The following is a 16008-nucleotide window of genomic DNA, read 5'->3' as shown; positions in this document are numbered from 1 at the left end:
TTCATTGGATTATCTCCTTTCACAAATACTTTCAAATGAAGAAATAAAAAGCAATGAATATAAAAAAAAAGGATTTCCGAATCCTTTGAGAACATTTCAGCATCCAGGTGTCACTGTTGTTTTTGCTGTCAATACAAAATGTTTACATGTTATTACCATGAGGCAGTAGTTGACTACATATATATTTACATCGTCTCCATCCAACATTATGTCCAGTTACTCCAGGCAGCTACTGTATGTCGGCAGATCAACACTTGCTACCCATCACCAGTATTGAGGTTACTAGAATGTTAATGAGGTTATTGTGTGATGAAAGCTATCATGCTGGCAGTGATCGCGGTGAGTGACAAAATATGTGTGTCCCAGGGACCCACCACTTTAAAAAAATGGGGTCCTACCTGGCCATTTCTGGGTCCCATCATAATTTATGGTTTAGAGCTCCCCATATGCCTCTCAGACCTCCCCACATGCCACCACACATCCCCACATGCCTCTAAAATGCCCACCTGATACCCCCAACAGCATAAGATATCCCCACATGCCCCTTAAATGCATGTTTTAATGCCTCAATGATCTTTCAGGTAATATGACTTGTCTGTTCCCAAACCCCATAGTGTATAAGTAGGCTTACCATATCATTCCTTTAAACTGGGACACTCATGGATTACACAGGCTCATTAAAACCAGGTGAAATCCAGGCATGAAGTCAGCCAGCCACAGAACCTTTGTAATTAATTCATGAGTCCCGTTTTAGAGTGCTAGTATGGTTAGCCTATGAATAACGCTTTAGGTAATAATAGGCATATTTATCAAAGGATAAATGCCCAGCCTTTACATATTATACCGCACATTATGCCACACAGCATTGCCCGGCCTTTACACATTATGCCGCACATTAATGCCCTTTACACATTATGCCACACAGCAATGCCCGGCCTTTACACATTATGCTGAACATTAATGCCCTTTACACTTTATGCCACACAACAATGCCCAGCCTTTACACATTATGCCGCACATAAATGCCCTTTACACATTATGCCACACAGCAATGCCTGGCATTTACACATTATGCTGAACATTAAGGCCCTTTACACATTATGCCACACAGCAATGCCCAGCCTTTACACATTATGCCGCACATTAATGCCCTTTACACATTATGCCACACAGCAATGCCCGGCCTTTACACATTATGCTGAACATAAATGCCCTTTACACATTATGCCACATATTAATGCCCGGCCTTTACACATTTTGCCACACAGCCATGCCCGGCCTTTACACATTATGCCCCACATTATGCAATGCAGTAATACCCCTTACAAATGATTCTGCACATTAAGTCCACCTATGAATTGCCCCTAGTAGTAGTCCCCCTATGCATTGCCCCCAGTAGTAGTCCCCCTATGCATTGCCCCCAGTAATAGTCCCCCCCCATGCACTGCCCCCAGTAATAGTCCCCTCCTATGCATTGCCCCTAGTAATAGTCCCCCCCAATGCATTGCCCCCAGTAATAGTCCCCACCTATGCAGTGCCCCCAGTAATAGTCCCCACCTATGCAGTGCCCCCAGTAATAGTCCCCCCCTATGCAGTGCCCCCAGTAGTGGCCCACCTATTTGCCCTTTAGTGACCTGGGCCTATTGCCTGAATATATCCCACGGGCCTAGTGCCCAACAACCCTGGTGGTCTAGGGAGGGGTTAAATACCAGTGGCCCAAGGCCGCCTACCGGTACGGTGGAAGAGGCTGCGGGGGGGAGCTTCGTTAGCTCTTTTTGTTTCCACCCCCACAGTCCTCTCCGGTCCTCAGCTTCATTCTTCTGTCGCTGGCCTGTCCTGGCCAGCAGCACCGCCTCTTCCTTTCTTCTTCCTTGATCACGCCGTCTTCTGGCCTCTTGCGTGGCCGCCGGAACTGTTGCCGCAAAACTTTTCTCTTCGGGAAGTCTTCACTCCTCCCTTCCGCCGGCTTACTGAAGTTTCCCGCTCAGCGGCGTCTAATACAAGATGCCGAGAGTGGGCGGGGCTATGACGTCGTGAGCCGCGATTGGCTCGTCGCATCTGCCTCGTATTGGCTGCTGGACCGCGAGCCGTGTTTGGCTCACGGCCAGTGCCAAATAACTGCCGCTGCTTCTTGGCTTCCGGTCAGTGAGCTCCGCTTAGCTTGCGCACGGAGCCAAGCTTCTCCCGTCGCCACTTTACCACTGATGCTGGTGGAAGGGACCAGGCGGTCCCTTCACCGGGTACCCGCCGCGGCTGCTTACCCGGCGCTGGGAGCAAACACACTGTCACAGCGCCAGGCACGGATGTGTCCTGCAGGGGACACGTCTCCTCTGCCTGCCCCTGCAGCTGTGCCAATGCTGGGATCAGACACTTGATCCCAGCACGGCTTTCCACAGCAGCAGCCAATGAGAGTCTGTCTGACTCTCATTGGCTGCTATAATAGACAGCGTTGTGTCTTTCTCTGCAGGGGGGACACGCTATGCTGCAGCCAGCTGTCAGGGATTGGCCACAGCGCGTCCCCAGAGACCCAGCTACTTTTCAAAAGTGAGTCCCAGGTGCTCAATGCGTATATATAGCGCGTATTTGCGAACACTGTACAGATGACACCATCCACCAGTTTCTAGATCACAGGCATTATCATGTTTTCTATATACTTTATTGATGATAATACAAGTACATAAACATTTAATGTTCTGTATAAATTCCATAAATCAATATTAAAGTCCAAGAGATTTTACATTCCATGTGCTCCTGAGGTGTTTAAGAGTCCAGAGTACAATCTGATCCCAAGAGCTGACATATATTGCACTGACGTCCTGCTTTTCTCCATATGTCAGTGTGATATCTCTGCTGTGGATCTACGTGAAGAGTATTAAACATGTCTACTGGGTAAAAGAACAAGAAAAAAAAAACCATTAAACATGTCTAGAATACAAATATCACCCCCAAGGTTATATAGAAGCCTGAGCCTGCCTCATAGTGAGACTGGAGCTTTCACTGTTCAGTTACGTCTCATTTATTTCTTACCATAATTATCAGAATGAGGAGACATTAAGCAGTTGTTAGAGATGTGTCACTTCCTGGGTGGCATGTTGAAAAATGCGGTCAGACCTCCAAAAATGCCATTTTCGGAGGCTTGACCACAATTACCGTATGCAGCAAGTGCTTTCCGGAGATGGCATAGCCTAATAGCAGCCTATCTTATTGGAGTATTACATGAGAGGGATCCAGTAAGACCCTTCCAGTGTCCCCCGTGACTCAGGCAGACGGTTGCACATGCGCAGATGTACTCCCAGGGGGATTTCTAGGTTCCTGCACCGCAAAGGACAGCTCTTGTCGCCACAAGCGTCATGTGCTAAAATGTACATGTATACGGCGTTACTAAAGGCCGGTATGCATGCAATCATTGGCGGGATGTTTGAAGCTTTGTTTTATACTGACAGAGAGGTGCCTACAGATGACAGAAATGTGATTTAAAAAACTGTAAACTGCTTCGCTAATCCGTCAGAATGTTTTATGTAACATTAAGTCATAGGCCCTCATTCAGAGGTGCTTGCAAAATGCGAGCGGTCGCTCTGAATGTGGGCGGCCGCTTGGGTTTTGAAGTGCGGCCTCCTGGTCGCTAGCTAAGCTGTGGGTTACCACCCACAGCTTTAGCGACCGACCAGGTTGACGGTCGCAATGGTCAAGACCATCGCAACCATCGGGGCTTGCGACGAGACCCTAAGGTTGGGTCTCGGCAACCGCAAGCCGCAGGGAGCTTCCTGCTCTGATCGAGCAGGAAGCTCCCCACTGACATCACTGCTGATGTCAGTGCGGCCGCCCACAAAACGGCAGGCGTTCCTTAAGGAACACCTCCATTTTTGAAACCACCCCCCCGCCACGCCTACAAAAGGGGCGAGCTGTCGATCAACATTGATAGCCGGGTCGATCAATCTCTCTCGCTCCGGGGCTTGCGCACGAGCAGTGCGGCCGCTGCGCGTGCGCAGGGCCTAAACATCGACCCGCTTGCGAGCGCTTAGGTGCAGGTCTGAATGAGGTCCATAATCTTTTTCAGTGGTCATCTGTAGCCAGAACTACTGTATCACTGCTACATGACCAATGGAAACACGGTGAGAGAAACAGAGATAGATAAACACTAAATAGAGAGAGAAACAGAGATAGATAAACACTAGATAGAGAGAGAAACATGGAGTCTCATTTTTGTCACCGGATTTCCCATAGAATTACTGTAATCCACATGTTATTCAGGCACATAAGTACCTTAGAAATGTCAGAGTTCAGGTTACTGACCAGGGAGACAGAAAACTCTCAATAGATGAAGTGATGGAATGATTAATAAATGACACTAATTATTATGTAAGACGGATCCTACGTCACAGTAAGCAGTTATACATGAGAGTGGAACATGATTTGTTGTTGAATTCAATGGCATATCTGTAATAGGTGCAGAGAGTGCAGTGCACACGGACCATGGGTCACAGGGAACCCCATACCGCACACCCTGCACCCATGAGAGATACACCAGAGCAGGGCCGAAACTAGGGTGGTGCGGCCGGTGCCACCGCACAGAGAGCAACGGCCCTGAGGGTGGAACACCGTCCGCCCACCTCATTTTCTCTCTAGTCTCTGCTGGCGCTGGGCGGCCGCTGCTGCTTAAAGCGCAATGTGTGCCCGAGGCACCCAGCAGGAGGACAGTTAACAGCTGCCCCCCCCTTCATGTGACAGAATGTGAGTCTCCGGCGCCGCCTCCCGAATCCCGGCAAGTGCAACCAGCCCTGTATCTGGAAATAAGTAAGCGGCTGGCGCTGGACTAATATAGCTATATACCTTGGCAATCTGCAGCCTCCATAATGGGGCAATTACCAATCCCCAAAAAAGGAACTAAATAAATATAGAAAATAGAGGTGCTGATGGTCCAAACAAATTTATTTAAAACACAATTTGAATTTTAATTATAAAAATATCATTGCTGACCGGCACAATTCAGATCATATAATCCACATAAAATTACAAAAATGATACGGTTACATAGATGGTACACATTTTCAATTTTAAATTTAACACAGCCTCAATATACCATTTAATTAATCTCTGTTCATAAAACAGTTTAGCAACACTATTGATAACATGATATCACCTATAAAACAGATTCAGCTCAATCTATGGCACTAGTGTCTAGAACCGTATATTATACATATAGTTTTAACTATCACTTACAAAAATAGGCAGTATTAATCTCTACTTAGTATGCTTTTCAATCAAGTTATAATACTGACAGTAATGCATTTAATAACAAAACTCGCAAATGATGTTATTCTGTATCCATTTGTACAAGTGACTTTTCACGTTTGCCACAAACAATGTTACTCCAGCTGGTCAGTTCTTAATTAAGTTGTAGCACAAAAGAATCCACAATATTATAGTTAGATGTTGTTATGAATCCATAGAAAAAAAGGAATAGTTTCCACATTTATCTATCAGCACTTATCTCCCCGTTGTTCAGTCTTTTAGTTGGAATGTATATAGAAAGAGACAGTGAAAAAGTTCCACTATATTATATTCAATTGCCGTTAATTAGTATCCCAGCAACTTACTGCCCTTTAGTAATCCGTCCTCGACATGTGGATCTTGTATAAGCGCTTTTAGGATCCAGTAATCCAGTCCGCCGTGTGTCTGTAAGTAATCACAAATCCTTATCCTCCCAGCTGCTGGCATCGTCCCCAGTGTGCAGCTATATCCCGATAAGTATACTCAGACTACCACGATGTAGGACAGTGTCCCGGCTCACAGCACTTGTAGTTTGGAGCTGGTATCCTTAACGCGTCTCCCCGCCTACTATCACGTCAGCAGCTTCCTCAGAAGGGGATTGGTAATTACCCAAATATAGAGGCTGCAGATTGCCAAGGCATACAACTATATTAGTCCAGCGCCAGCCGTTTACTTTTTGTGATTACTTACAGACACACGGCGGACTGGATTATTGGATCCTGAAAGCGCTTATACAGGATCCACATGTCGAGGACGGATTACTAAAGGGCAGTAAGTTGCTGGGATACTAATTAACGGCAATTGAATATAATATAGTGGAACTTTTTCACTGTCTCTTTCTATATACATTCCAACTAAAAGACTGAACAACGGGGAGATAAGTGCTGATAGATAAATGTGGAAACTATTCCTTTTTTCTATGGATTCATAACAACATCTAATTATAATATTGTGGATTCTTTTGTGCTACAACTTAATTAAGAACTGACCAGCTGGAGTAACATTGTTTGTGGCAAACGTGAAAAGTCACTTGTACAAATGGATACAGAATAACATAATTTGCGAGTTTTGTTATTAAATGCATTACTGTCAGTATTATAACTTGATTGAAAAGCATACTAAGTAGAGATTAATACTGCCTATTTTTGTAAGTGATAGTTAAAACTATATGTATAATATACAGTTCTAGACACTAGTGCCATAGATAGCTACCCCAGCCGATGAGGGACAGAACAGGGACGACAGTGATCCTTCTCAGCTGGCTATTTAATTTTTTCCTTGGAGGCCAATGTGATTTATTTATTTTTTTTATTGGTTTTTGTGATTTTTTTTTTTTTGTCTGTGGGGGCCAATGTGTGTGTTTGTTTAATTTCTGTGGGGCCCAGTGTGTTTGTTTTTATTCTGTGGGGGCCAATGTCTGTTCTTTTTCCTGTGGGGAGCTAATTTGTGAGTGTTTTTTCCGTGGGGTCCAATGTGTGTTTTTTTTTTCCGTGAGGTACTGATGTGCCTTAGTAATTTTAAGATCTCGTTTGGTGTGCCGCAATTTGAAAAAGATTGAAAATCACTGTCTCAGAGGCATGTGTTTATATGAACACATGTATAAATCCTGCCATGGTGTTACATTGAGAATGTACAGATCACTTTGCACAATGGATAAAGACATTGGGGGAGATGTATTAAACCTCGGCGAGAGATAAAGTAACAAAACCAATCGGCTTCTTACTGTCATTTTTTGAAACGCAGCCTGTAAAAATGACAGAAGCCGATTGGCTGGTACTTTAACTTTCGCCACTTTATCTCTCTCCAAGGTTTGATACATATCCCCCATTGACTGACAGTGACTGAAAATAGGGCTAGATTTTTAAAAATAAAAAAAACATACAAGAGAGAAACATCTTTGTAAATATGATGCATTCATTGGCGATATATGTTTAAAATATAGCATCATAGAAGTAGCTAATGCTGCCATTCGCAGGTGGTTATGGATATTCACTGTGGAAGTTTGTCACAATGAACAAAAATAATTGCACAGGGATGACAAAGCAGAGAATATGTACAGTTAACATATTTGGGGAAAGATGTAACTATGTCTAGAACAATAAATATCCGTGTAACCTGCTTTATACACAGAGACATTGCACTATATGTGTTTGCATTGTATTATACGATGACCTGCAGATTTTCTGATATATAAATGTTGTTTTACAGATTATTCCTTTATTGACTTCCAGCCTTTACACAATTCAGAACGATGAAGGTTTTCTGTGGGCGGGTGAACCCCACAACAGGGGCGGTGGACTGGGTGGAGGAGGATGAGAATTATGATTATCACCAAGAGATTGCCCGGTTAGTGCTTGTGCCTTATATTGATATTTAAGGATTTTGCTAGCTACTAAATCCTTTTTCCAAATAGTTGGTCAAACTCAGAACTCAGGGGCTGATTCAGCCAGTGAGAGATCGCACGGAGCCGGCCGACTCTGCACATGCGTATGCGTCGCAATGCACGTGCGGGAACCAGAGAGGAAGGAGACCCCTCCGATGATGATTGACAGGAAGTACCGTTTGTGGATGGGGGGGTGTGGCGTGCCTGTGCGTTCGAACGCTGTTACAGGGGCAGTGCGGCGCCAGATGACTCGATGCACGCGGGAAGTGGCCAAAATCCTGCGCTAGGTCAGTGCATCTGGGTCCGATGGTTCTCGATGTTACCGATGTTTGCTCTATCCTGTGTACTGAGCATTGAGTAAAGGGAGATGGGCGGCACTGTGTACTGCTGGGCGACTGCATCCTTGTGCTGCGGATGGCGTGCGTATGCATTGATTAGCATATACACGCAGCGTGCGATCTCTCACATGGGTCCCTTGCTGAATCAGGCACTCAATGTGAATCGTAATTGTATAATTAATAAGGAGGGGTCTGGACGATAAAATCTTTTTTGTAATTATAGCTGTTGGCACTGATGACCTGCATACTAAACTCACAGAAAGGCAGGATTTACATTCAGTCGCCCAATCTGTAGGGATTATAGGGATTTAGGCCCTCATTCAGAGCCGCACGTTAACAACAGTACGCTCGTTGCGCTCCGATGTTGACTAACCGCGCATGCGTCGGTGTTACACTGCGCATGTGCGTACGGCAGATTGCGAGTTTTTTTTCTCTCGTTCCTAAAATAGCGTACAGGAAGTGACATGTCAAATGTGATTGACAGAACAGGGCGTTTTTGGGTGTTGACGGGGGTGGAGATGAAAAAACGCAGGCGTGGCGAGGCGTTTTTGGGGCGTACATACATTAGCAGATGCGAACGTCAAATGTGTTCGGACCGTCTCATACGTCACTGGAACATCCGCTTTCCCTTCAAAATGCTCGCACAGCTTAGGGTCAGGATTACTCGACCACATTGGCGATGGCCTTCTCCTCCGTCCCGGGACTCAAGGATGGTGCTGCGATTAATCGCGGCTGGTCAGTAAAGTAATTAGTGTTGGATTGAAAACCGGCTTGGTATGTGTTTGGAAAGCAGTTTATTGGGATAGCACAAAAGCGTACGCAGGTGGAAATCAGAGCTGCTAATGTCATGATTACACAATCAATTAGCGTACATTTTTGGTGTTTTATTTTGGCCACAATTTGTTGGTTATGGCCTATTGTAACAATAATGTCATCATGTTTTAATTAGCTCCCCTTTTTTTTGGTTTACTGTGGAATTTGCATCGCTATGTGATTTTTAAAACGTTCCTTAAAGAGGCCTTTTTTTTTTTTTAAGAGGGTCAGTTTTTGCCTTTAGGGCCAGGATTAAATGTAACCCATTTGTACAATAATGTCACAATACAATGTCAGTTTTTTCTTTTAAATTTATTGTTTAAACACAAACAAATTGGCCTAATATTTTGTTGCCTTTTTTTTGTGGCAAAGATATTTGTTAAAAAAAAAAAAAAGCCATAACTGGTAACATAAACGTAAATACCAAATTTAAAAAAATTTCACAAGAAAGGAGAGGGAAGTTTTGACCAGAAAGGAATATGAGCCAAGCACAGAAGGAGTGTGGGAAAAGTCGCCATTGCTGTCACCGTTTTCTCGCCCGTTTGGCTGGGTGAGGGTGGGCGCCAGACCGGGTCCGGGATGCCATCGGGCTGGCCTGTCCAGAGGCAGATGTTGTGGCCTCTGGACTAGGCACAGGGCTAGGCACATTTGGAGGATTGGCTGATGTTGTGCCAGAGGTGGAGGATCCGGATGTTCCGGCAGGAAGGGAGGTCGGCTCCACCATGTGCTGGCGAACGAGCTGCTCCAGGGCATCGGCGATGCGGATGTTGGCCCTGGTATTTTCCGCCAGGGCCTGAGCAATGGTCACGTTGGCCGCAGCATTTTGCTCCAGGGCCTCAGCCACCCGTATCAGACTGGCGTCCATCCTCTGCAGAATCTCCGTATGGAAATCCGATTTAAAATTGAGTTCTGTGAGGAGGCCCACTGCCTGCGAGGGGGCACGCCCTGGACTGGCTTCTGCAGGGTCCTCAGCCGGATGTACTGGTTCCTCCCCTGCAGAGCCAGCAGAAATTCTGCGGCCAAGGCTCCCCTCTGGAGCAGACTCATCCGCCTCTGTCTCTGTTAGGAAAAATGCAAAAAGACTCACATTAGAATCTACATATTGGCACAATAGCATTTCAGAGTTGGTGACATCACAAGACTTACCTTGGCCAACATGAGGAGCCGCAAAGTCTGGCATGTCCGTATCCATGTTGGACACGCCAAACACCTCCACAGCCTGCACACACCCCTGTGCCAGCTCTTCTAAGTCTGTCAACTCCAATGACACAGGGGTGGGACCCCCACCTGTCCCCCTTGCATGCCTAGCCCTGTCGGCAAGTTTTTGCTTGAGACGATATTTGAAGTCTGCCCATCTGTGGAATGAAATTGGAACCATTATCCTTTTTTTTACAATGGGGTTTGTTTATAGGATGGGAAAGTGTTTACTTACCGCCGTTTGACATCCCGGGCTAGACGGACATAATCACCCACCCTATTGACAGCAACGGTGACCTCCTCCCACATTCTCCACTTCTGGCTTTGGCTCATATTCCTGGCTGCCTGGGGCAGGATGTCAACGCACTTCTGGATCAAAACCTCCATCTCCTTGCTTGTGAAATGTGGCTGCCTTTTTTTTTTGGCAGCTTTGGCGGGTTGACTGGGGCCAGCAGTCTCTTCCATGTCATCCTCCTCACCTATTTGGGTAAATATGCAGATTTAGCCACTTCACAACTTGCACAATATTATGTTTTAAAAGAATCATTGAGACAAAATGCATGAAGGCCTTACCGCCGGATTTTTGCCCATTGTTTCCCTGGTCTGAAGCCATGTCTCTGCTTCCAGAATGAAATCAACCAGAAATTAAATGTGATTTTGTGACGTATTTATACATGCGTCCTTAGTTTGCGGCCGCATCATTGATTGTGCGTCCCTATGATTCATCCTTAATTTGTGCGGGAAAATAAACACTATTTATGGCTTGGTGTGTGTGGAGTCGAGGTTGCGTTGTTGGATTGTTGGCGGTTAAGTTGGTTGGATTTGGTTGTTTGCGGTTGGAGGACTTGGCGGTGTTTGTATTTTTTTGGTTTTGCTACAGTTGTTTTGGTTTTCCGTTCGCATTGTTTTGGTTTATTTTTTGCCATCGTTTCCTGATTTGGTAAGTTTTGTGCAGTCTAATTTGTGGCCAATTGGTGTCTACTTCTTGTTTTTTGTTTTATATATTTATTTTTACACTAATTTCATCTATTTTAGTTTGTTTTGGCTTTCGGACCCAAAGACCTTTTTGTTGGAAATCTTATATATTCGATTTTGGTAAGTCCATTATTTTTCTTGCATTTGCGAACTAATTAACGCATTTTTGACTGTTGGTGTAGTGACTTGCATTTGCGAACTAATTGACGCATTTTTCGAGGCTTATTCATCATGTAAACCAGTTTTTCTTTTCCCTTTTCCATTTTTGGGGTCCATTTGACCCCTATTTGACGTACGGTGTGCAATGTCGTTTTCATCGATGGCCAAATGTGTGTTTCGCCTATTTTATGTGTTGGCTTGCACCAATTTCACAAACATAAAATCACCCTCTAAATTTTTGATGTCTCATTTTTGGCTTTTTTACAGTTTATACGTATCATGACAATACCCCGGCATGTAAGCAGCTATGGATGGTATCATAAAGCTAAGTTGTTTTTTGTTACTTTTGGGGTGGCTCAAAAGCCTTACATTGTAAACTTTGAATTTCAGGTAGATCTGGGGCGAATTGTTCTGGCCCTGCTCCCGGAAGACGACCAACCTCAAACTCGTCCCAGGCGTAGGCATCGTAGGCATGCAAGGCCCCAGATATTTCGAACACGTGTCACCCTTTTTGGAATGCCCGATGATGAGGTTTTAAGACGCTACCGTCTACCTCCCAAAATCATCATAGACACTCTCTCATTAATAGAAAGTGATCTTGAGCGGCAAATTGACAGTCCAACAGCAATACCACCACTGACGCAATTTATGGCGGTGTTACATTTCTGTGCCTCAGGATCGTTTCAAACAACGGTGGGAATAGTGGCGGGCATCTCCCAATCCTCCTTTTCCCGGATCCTGAGGGCAGTGATGGAGGCACTTTTCAAGCACCTCCATCATTTTATTCAAATGCCTTTGGATATGGGTGCCCTTAGTGTGGCCAAGGCCAATTTTTACCAAATAGCTGGCTTCCCACACATCATAGGGGTTGTGGATGGTACTCACATACCACTTCAGCCTCCAGCACGGCTGGAGGCAATATTTAGAAACCGTAAACACTATCACTCCCTGAATGTAATGGTGGTATGTGATGCCTCCCTCCAGATCCTGTCCCTGAATGCTAAATTACCAGGAAGTGCTCATGACTCCTTCGTCATCCGGCAATCAGGGATATGGCAGAAATTAACCAACCTACAAGCTGGTGATGCGTGGCTTCTGGGTAAGTGGAGACCTTTAGTACATAACAATGTTAAGCTTGATACACAGTGTTCCTGATGTTGTCTATTTTTTTTCACAGGAGACAGTGGATACCCTTGCATGTCCTGGCTGCTCACTCCTTATTTGGCTCCCACACCAGGGCCACAAAGTGCGTATAATTCCGCACTTACAGCCACCAGGCAAGTGGTGGAGCGCTGTATCGGCCTTTTAAAAGGCCGATTCAGATGCCTCCACCGCTCTGGTGGCGAGCTCATGTATGTGCCGGATATGGTGTCTAAAATTGTGGTCCTGTGTGGGATATTTCACAACATTGCCATAAGGAGTGGTGTCCCAATGCAGCCAGAGGATGCCTTACCTGAGGATGGCCCCCCCGAGGTTGGTCGGAGGTCAGTATGGGGGGGGGCCATACGCGATGATGTGGTGGCCAGATTTTTTAGGTAAGTTGTAACAAAACTACAGTGTTTATACCTAATGTGTTTGTGTTTGTTTGCGAACATCTAATTTTGTGGTTTTTTTCTCACCATCTTCTGTTTGTTCACATAATCTTTGGCACTCCAACGCTCACTACTTCCTGCTACCCTTACCAAACCTGGATATGGTCCTTTTGGGCATATATTCTGGAACCCATATTGCAACGCCATGTTTGTGGAATCATGTTGGCATGGTCCTTCGTCAACCAGTTCTTGATTTTTTGTTTTTATTTAATTATTTCTTGGTATGTGTTGTATTTGAATTTATCACTGTGTTCTTTTTTTGGGAGTGACCACTTTGTTTTCTCTGTTATGTTGTGAATAAATGTTTGGAGAGTGAAATGGTCTTCCTTTTTTGGGACGTTAACAGCAAGTGTAACCAGGTTAACACAAGTTACATTTGACTAAGGGGTAATCCAGTACTGACGCCAGTTGAGCTAAACTGAAATATGTTTTCAGCTTCCCAACCCACACCAAAAGGAAGCCTGGGCCAACCTTGGGATTTGTAAGATTGGCCTAAGCAGCTTGCGCACCAACTAGGAACCTGTAAAATGTAGAAATATTTAATTGACACTACACCCAAAAAGGGAAATGACATTGTTACTGTTATGTGTTTCTTGTGTCTGTTTGACATACAAAGACAAAACACAATCTAACTTTTAAAAAAGGGAAATCCTTGCAGGAACAGTCTACTTATGTCATGCTAAACTATCTTGGTTTTGGATGTAAAAAATGAGCCAGAACGTATATTTGTCTGAATAAATTTATTTTGAAACGTTAACAAAAATAAAAAAACTACTGGCGAAGGAGGCCAGACAGCTGGTCGAGGGCCACCAGAATGCCAATTACATGTTGGCGCATCTGGCCAACACAATCCGCCACCTCTTGCCGACGCCTCTGTTCCTCTGTGGGTGAGAAAAGTGTGTGGGTTAATACAACAATAGGGAATCCACATTAAAAAAACAAAAACACAACGAAATCACTCCTAAACCTAAAAAAAAAAAAAAAAAAGGGGGTGGTGCCAAAAATACAAGGCCTATGTACAAATTCCCACAGGTGTGATATGTGTATGTTGAAATCACCAGGAAGAGGTAAAGGCAAACTGCAAAATCACCAAAAGTCAAGCCACAAAAACACGAAGAAAGGCACGACACATGATTACATACAAACAGTTTGTGCTTTAAAAAAAAAAAAAAAAAAACATACCGGGAGCCAAAACGGGAGCTCCGGAAATGCCTCCATGATCCTCCTCGGAGGATCCGTCATTCCCCAAAGAATGGGGAGGAGTTATGATGGACTCCGGGGAGGGGGTAATTGGAAGAGGGGTGGGTGGAGGAGAGGGGGAAGTGGGACGGAGGGGAAGGAGGCCCGATATTTCCGGGAGAGGGTCTGGGAAGGATGGGGAGGAGTGGGGAATAGGGGAAAGATTTGGGGTGGAGTGTTGGCTGGGGGTTGGGGATAGTGGGCGGGAACGCCGTCTGGACGGACGGTGACGGCGGAGTCTTGGCTGTCCCCCTAAAATATGTCAAAGAAATTGCGGTTAGTTTATGGACAAATCCGGGGACCAAAACTAAAAAAAAAAAAAAAAACCAAAAAAGAAGCCAAATAGGAGTAGAATGAATAAATCAGAAATAGAGGGAAAACATGCACACGCAGATATGAGTACAAATAAGAAATAGGACAGACAGGAAAACATGCACACGCAGATATGAGTACAAATAAGAAATAGGACAGACAGGAAAACATGCACACGCAGATATGAGTACAAATAATAAATAGGACAGACAGGAAAACATGCACACGCAGATATGAGTACAAATAAGAAATAGGACAGACAGGAAAACATGCACACGCAGTTTGCCCCACAAACACAAACATTAAAACCACAATACATAACACTTACTTTCCAGGATCTGCATGCGAAAGCATGCCAGCAAGCGGGGCGTTCGCCGTTGCAGGTCGGACCACCTGCGCTCCAGCTGCCCGATGTTGCGGCGTGAGCCGAAGGACCGCAGGCGGGACCGTGCCTCCGCATACGCGGAGCGCTTCTGCCGGTTGGTCATGGGTTGAGGTTGGCTGGTGATCCGGCGATCCATGACCTCCGTAAGCACCAGCAGCTCGCGCCTGGTGAATGCGGAGGCTCTCATGATGGCAATGGTGTTTTTCTTAAAAATCATTTTTGATAAAGTGTGTAAAAATTTTCTGATTGGCTAATGTATTTTGGAAATTAACAGGAGCAATTTTATTGGTTAGTGTATGAGTCATGTGTTCGACAGGGCCAGAAATCTCTTGAGAGTTATGATAGGCTTGATGCAGTGACATGCGTAAGCAAATTTAAATAAAGAAATGAACCCAGGGAAATATGCGGGGATCCACAGCAATAGAACAATTGATTAATTGTGGTTCACATGTTTTTTGAACAATAAAAGCGAATGTTTCATCCGTACGTATTCTGCGGGTAAACACAAACACGGACAAGAGTAAAGTTTCTTGCATTGTGTTGAAAAAAAAAAAACAATTAAGCTAATTGATACATTGATTGGCATGATACGATTGATGGAGGTAGGCAGAATAAAGGAGCAGGTAATCGACATCTGACAAGGCCACTTCCTGTTTATACTTGTGCGTGCGTTCCTTTCAAGCCATTTCGGGAATGTACGCTCGCTATTTCGTACGCTCGTTAGTTAGAGGAGGGGTCGTCAGAGTTTAGGGAGGAATTTTAGATGCGAACGAAAATACGAGCGAGCCATTGAATTTAAATATTTTTGTACGTACGCCTAACGTACGTGCGCCCGCTTGCGAGTGGGTCTGAATGAGGGCCTTAGCTCTAAACTGTATTTTTATTTTTTTATTTCAATAATAACAAATTGAAGTTTCTACTATCCAGCAACTACACCAACTCCACATTTCGGGCAGAGATGCCTGGATATAAAAATGTTATCTTCTGAAAGTTGTTAATGTCATTATCATGATTTGTTATCAAGATTTGGTCAACCCCTAAGCTAAAAATTCTTAGGGGTCAATCCTATTGGGTGTGAATTGTGAGTAGCGAGTTTGTTTCTTGAAACTCGCCCACTTCGCAGCAAAGCGCGCTCCCGAGAATTCTCCAATCCACTCAAAAATGCGTATTCACAGTACTCGCAGCGGAGGGGTGCAAATTGACTGACAAATGAGATTTGCGAGAAATGCATGAAAATGTGGGGAGACCATCCTGGACCCCCCAAAATGGATAATTTCATTAGCAGGACCGTATAGAAGGCTGTTTGTGGGCATTAGGAAGGTAATGTAGGTTTTGAAATGGTGT

At 44.7% G+C, this 16008-nt stretch overlaps 1 protein-coding gene across 7 annotated transcripts in view; it reads left to right on the top strand.

Moving 5' to 3' along the window:
* Positions 1-16008, top strand: part of PRMT7 (protein arginine methyltransferase 7) — a 79472-nt gene that overhangs the window by 12142 nt on the left and 51322 nt on the right. For 4 of the 7 annotated variants that reach the window (XM_088471888.1, XM_088471889.1, XM_088471890.1 and 1 more), the window contains exon 2: positions 7480-7617. The exons of 1 other annotated variant lie outside the window; for it this stretch is intronic. In XM_088471888.1, coding sequence (XP_088328014.1) covers positions 7523-7617 — 95 coding nt within the window. In that variant the 5' untranslated portion in view covers positions 7480-7522. The remainder of the gene's footprint in view (positions 1-7479; positions 7618-16008) is intronic. 2 more of the 7 variants (XM_088471891.1, XM_088471892.1) reach the window with 1 other exon arrangement.

This window comes from Taudactylus pleione, unplaced genomic scaffold (genome assembly GCF_031769625.1).
Source record: "Taudactylus pleione unplaced genomic scaffold, aTauple2 ptg000117l, whole genome shotgun sequence".
In the NCBI taxonomy this organism is placed as follows: domain Eukaryota; kingdom Metazoa; phylum Chordata; class Amphibia; order Anura; family Myobatrachidae; genus Taudactylus; species Taudactylus pleione.
The sequence above is the reverse complement of the archived record's forward strand: the minus strand, read 5'-3'. Positions and strand labels throughout refer to the sequence as shown.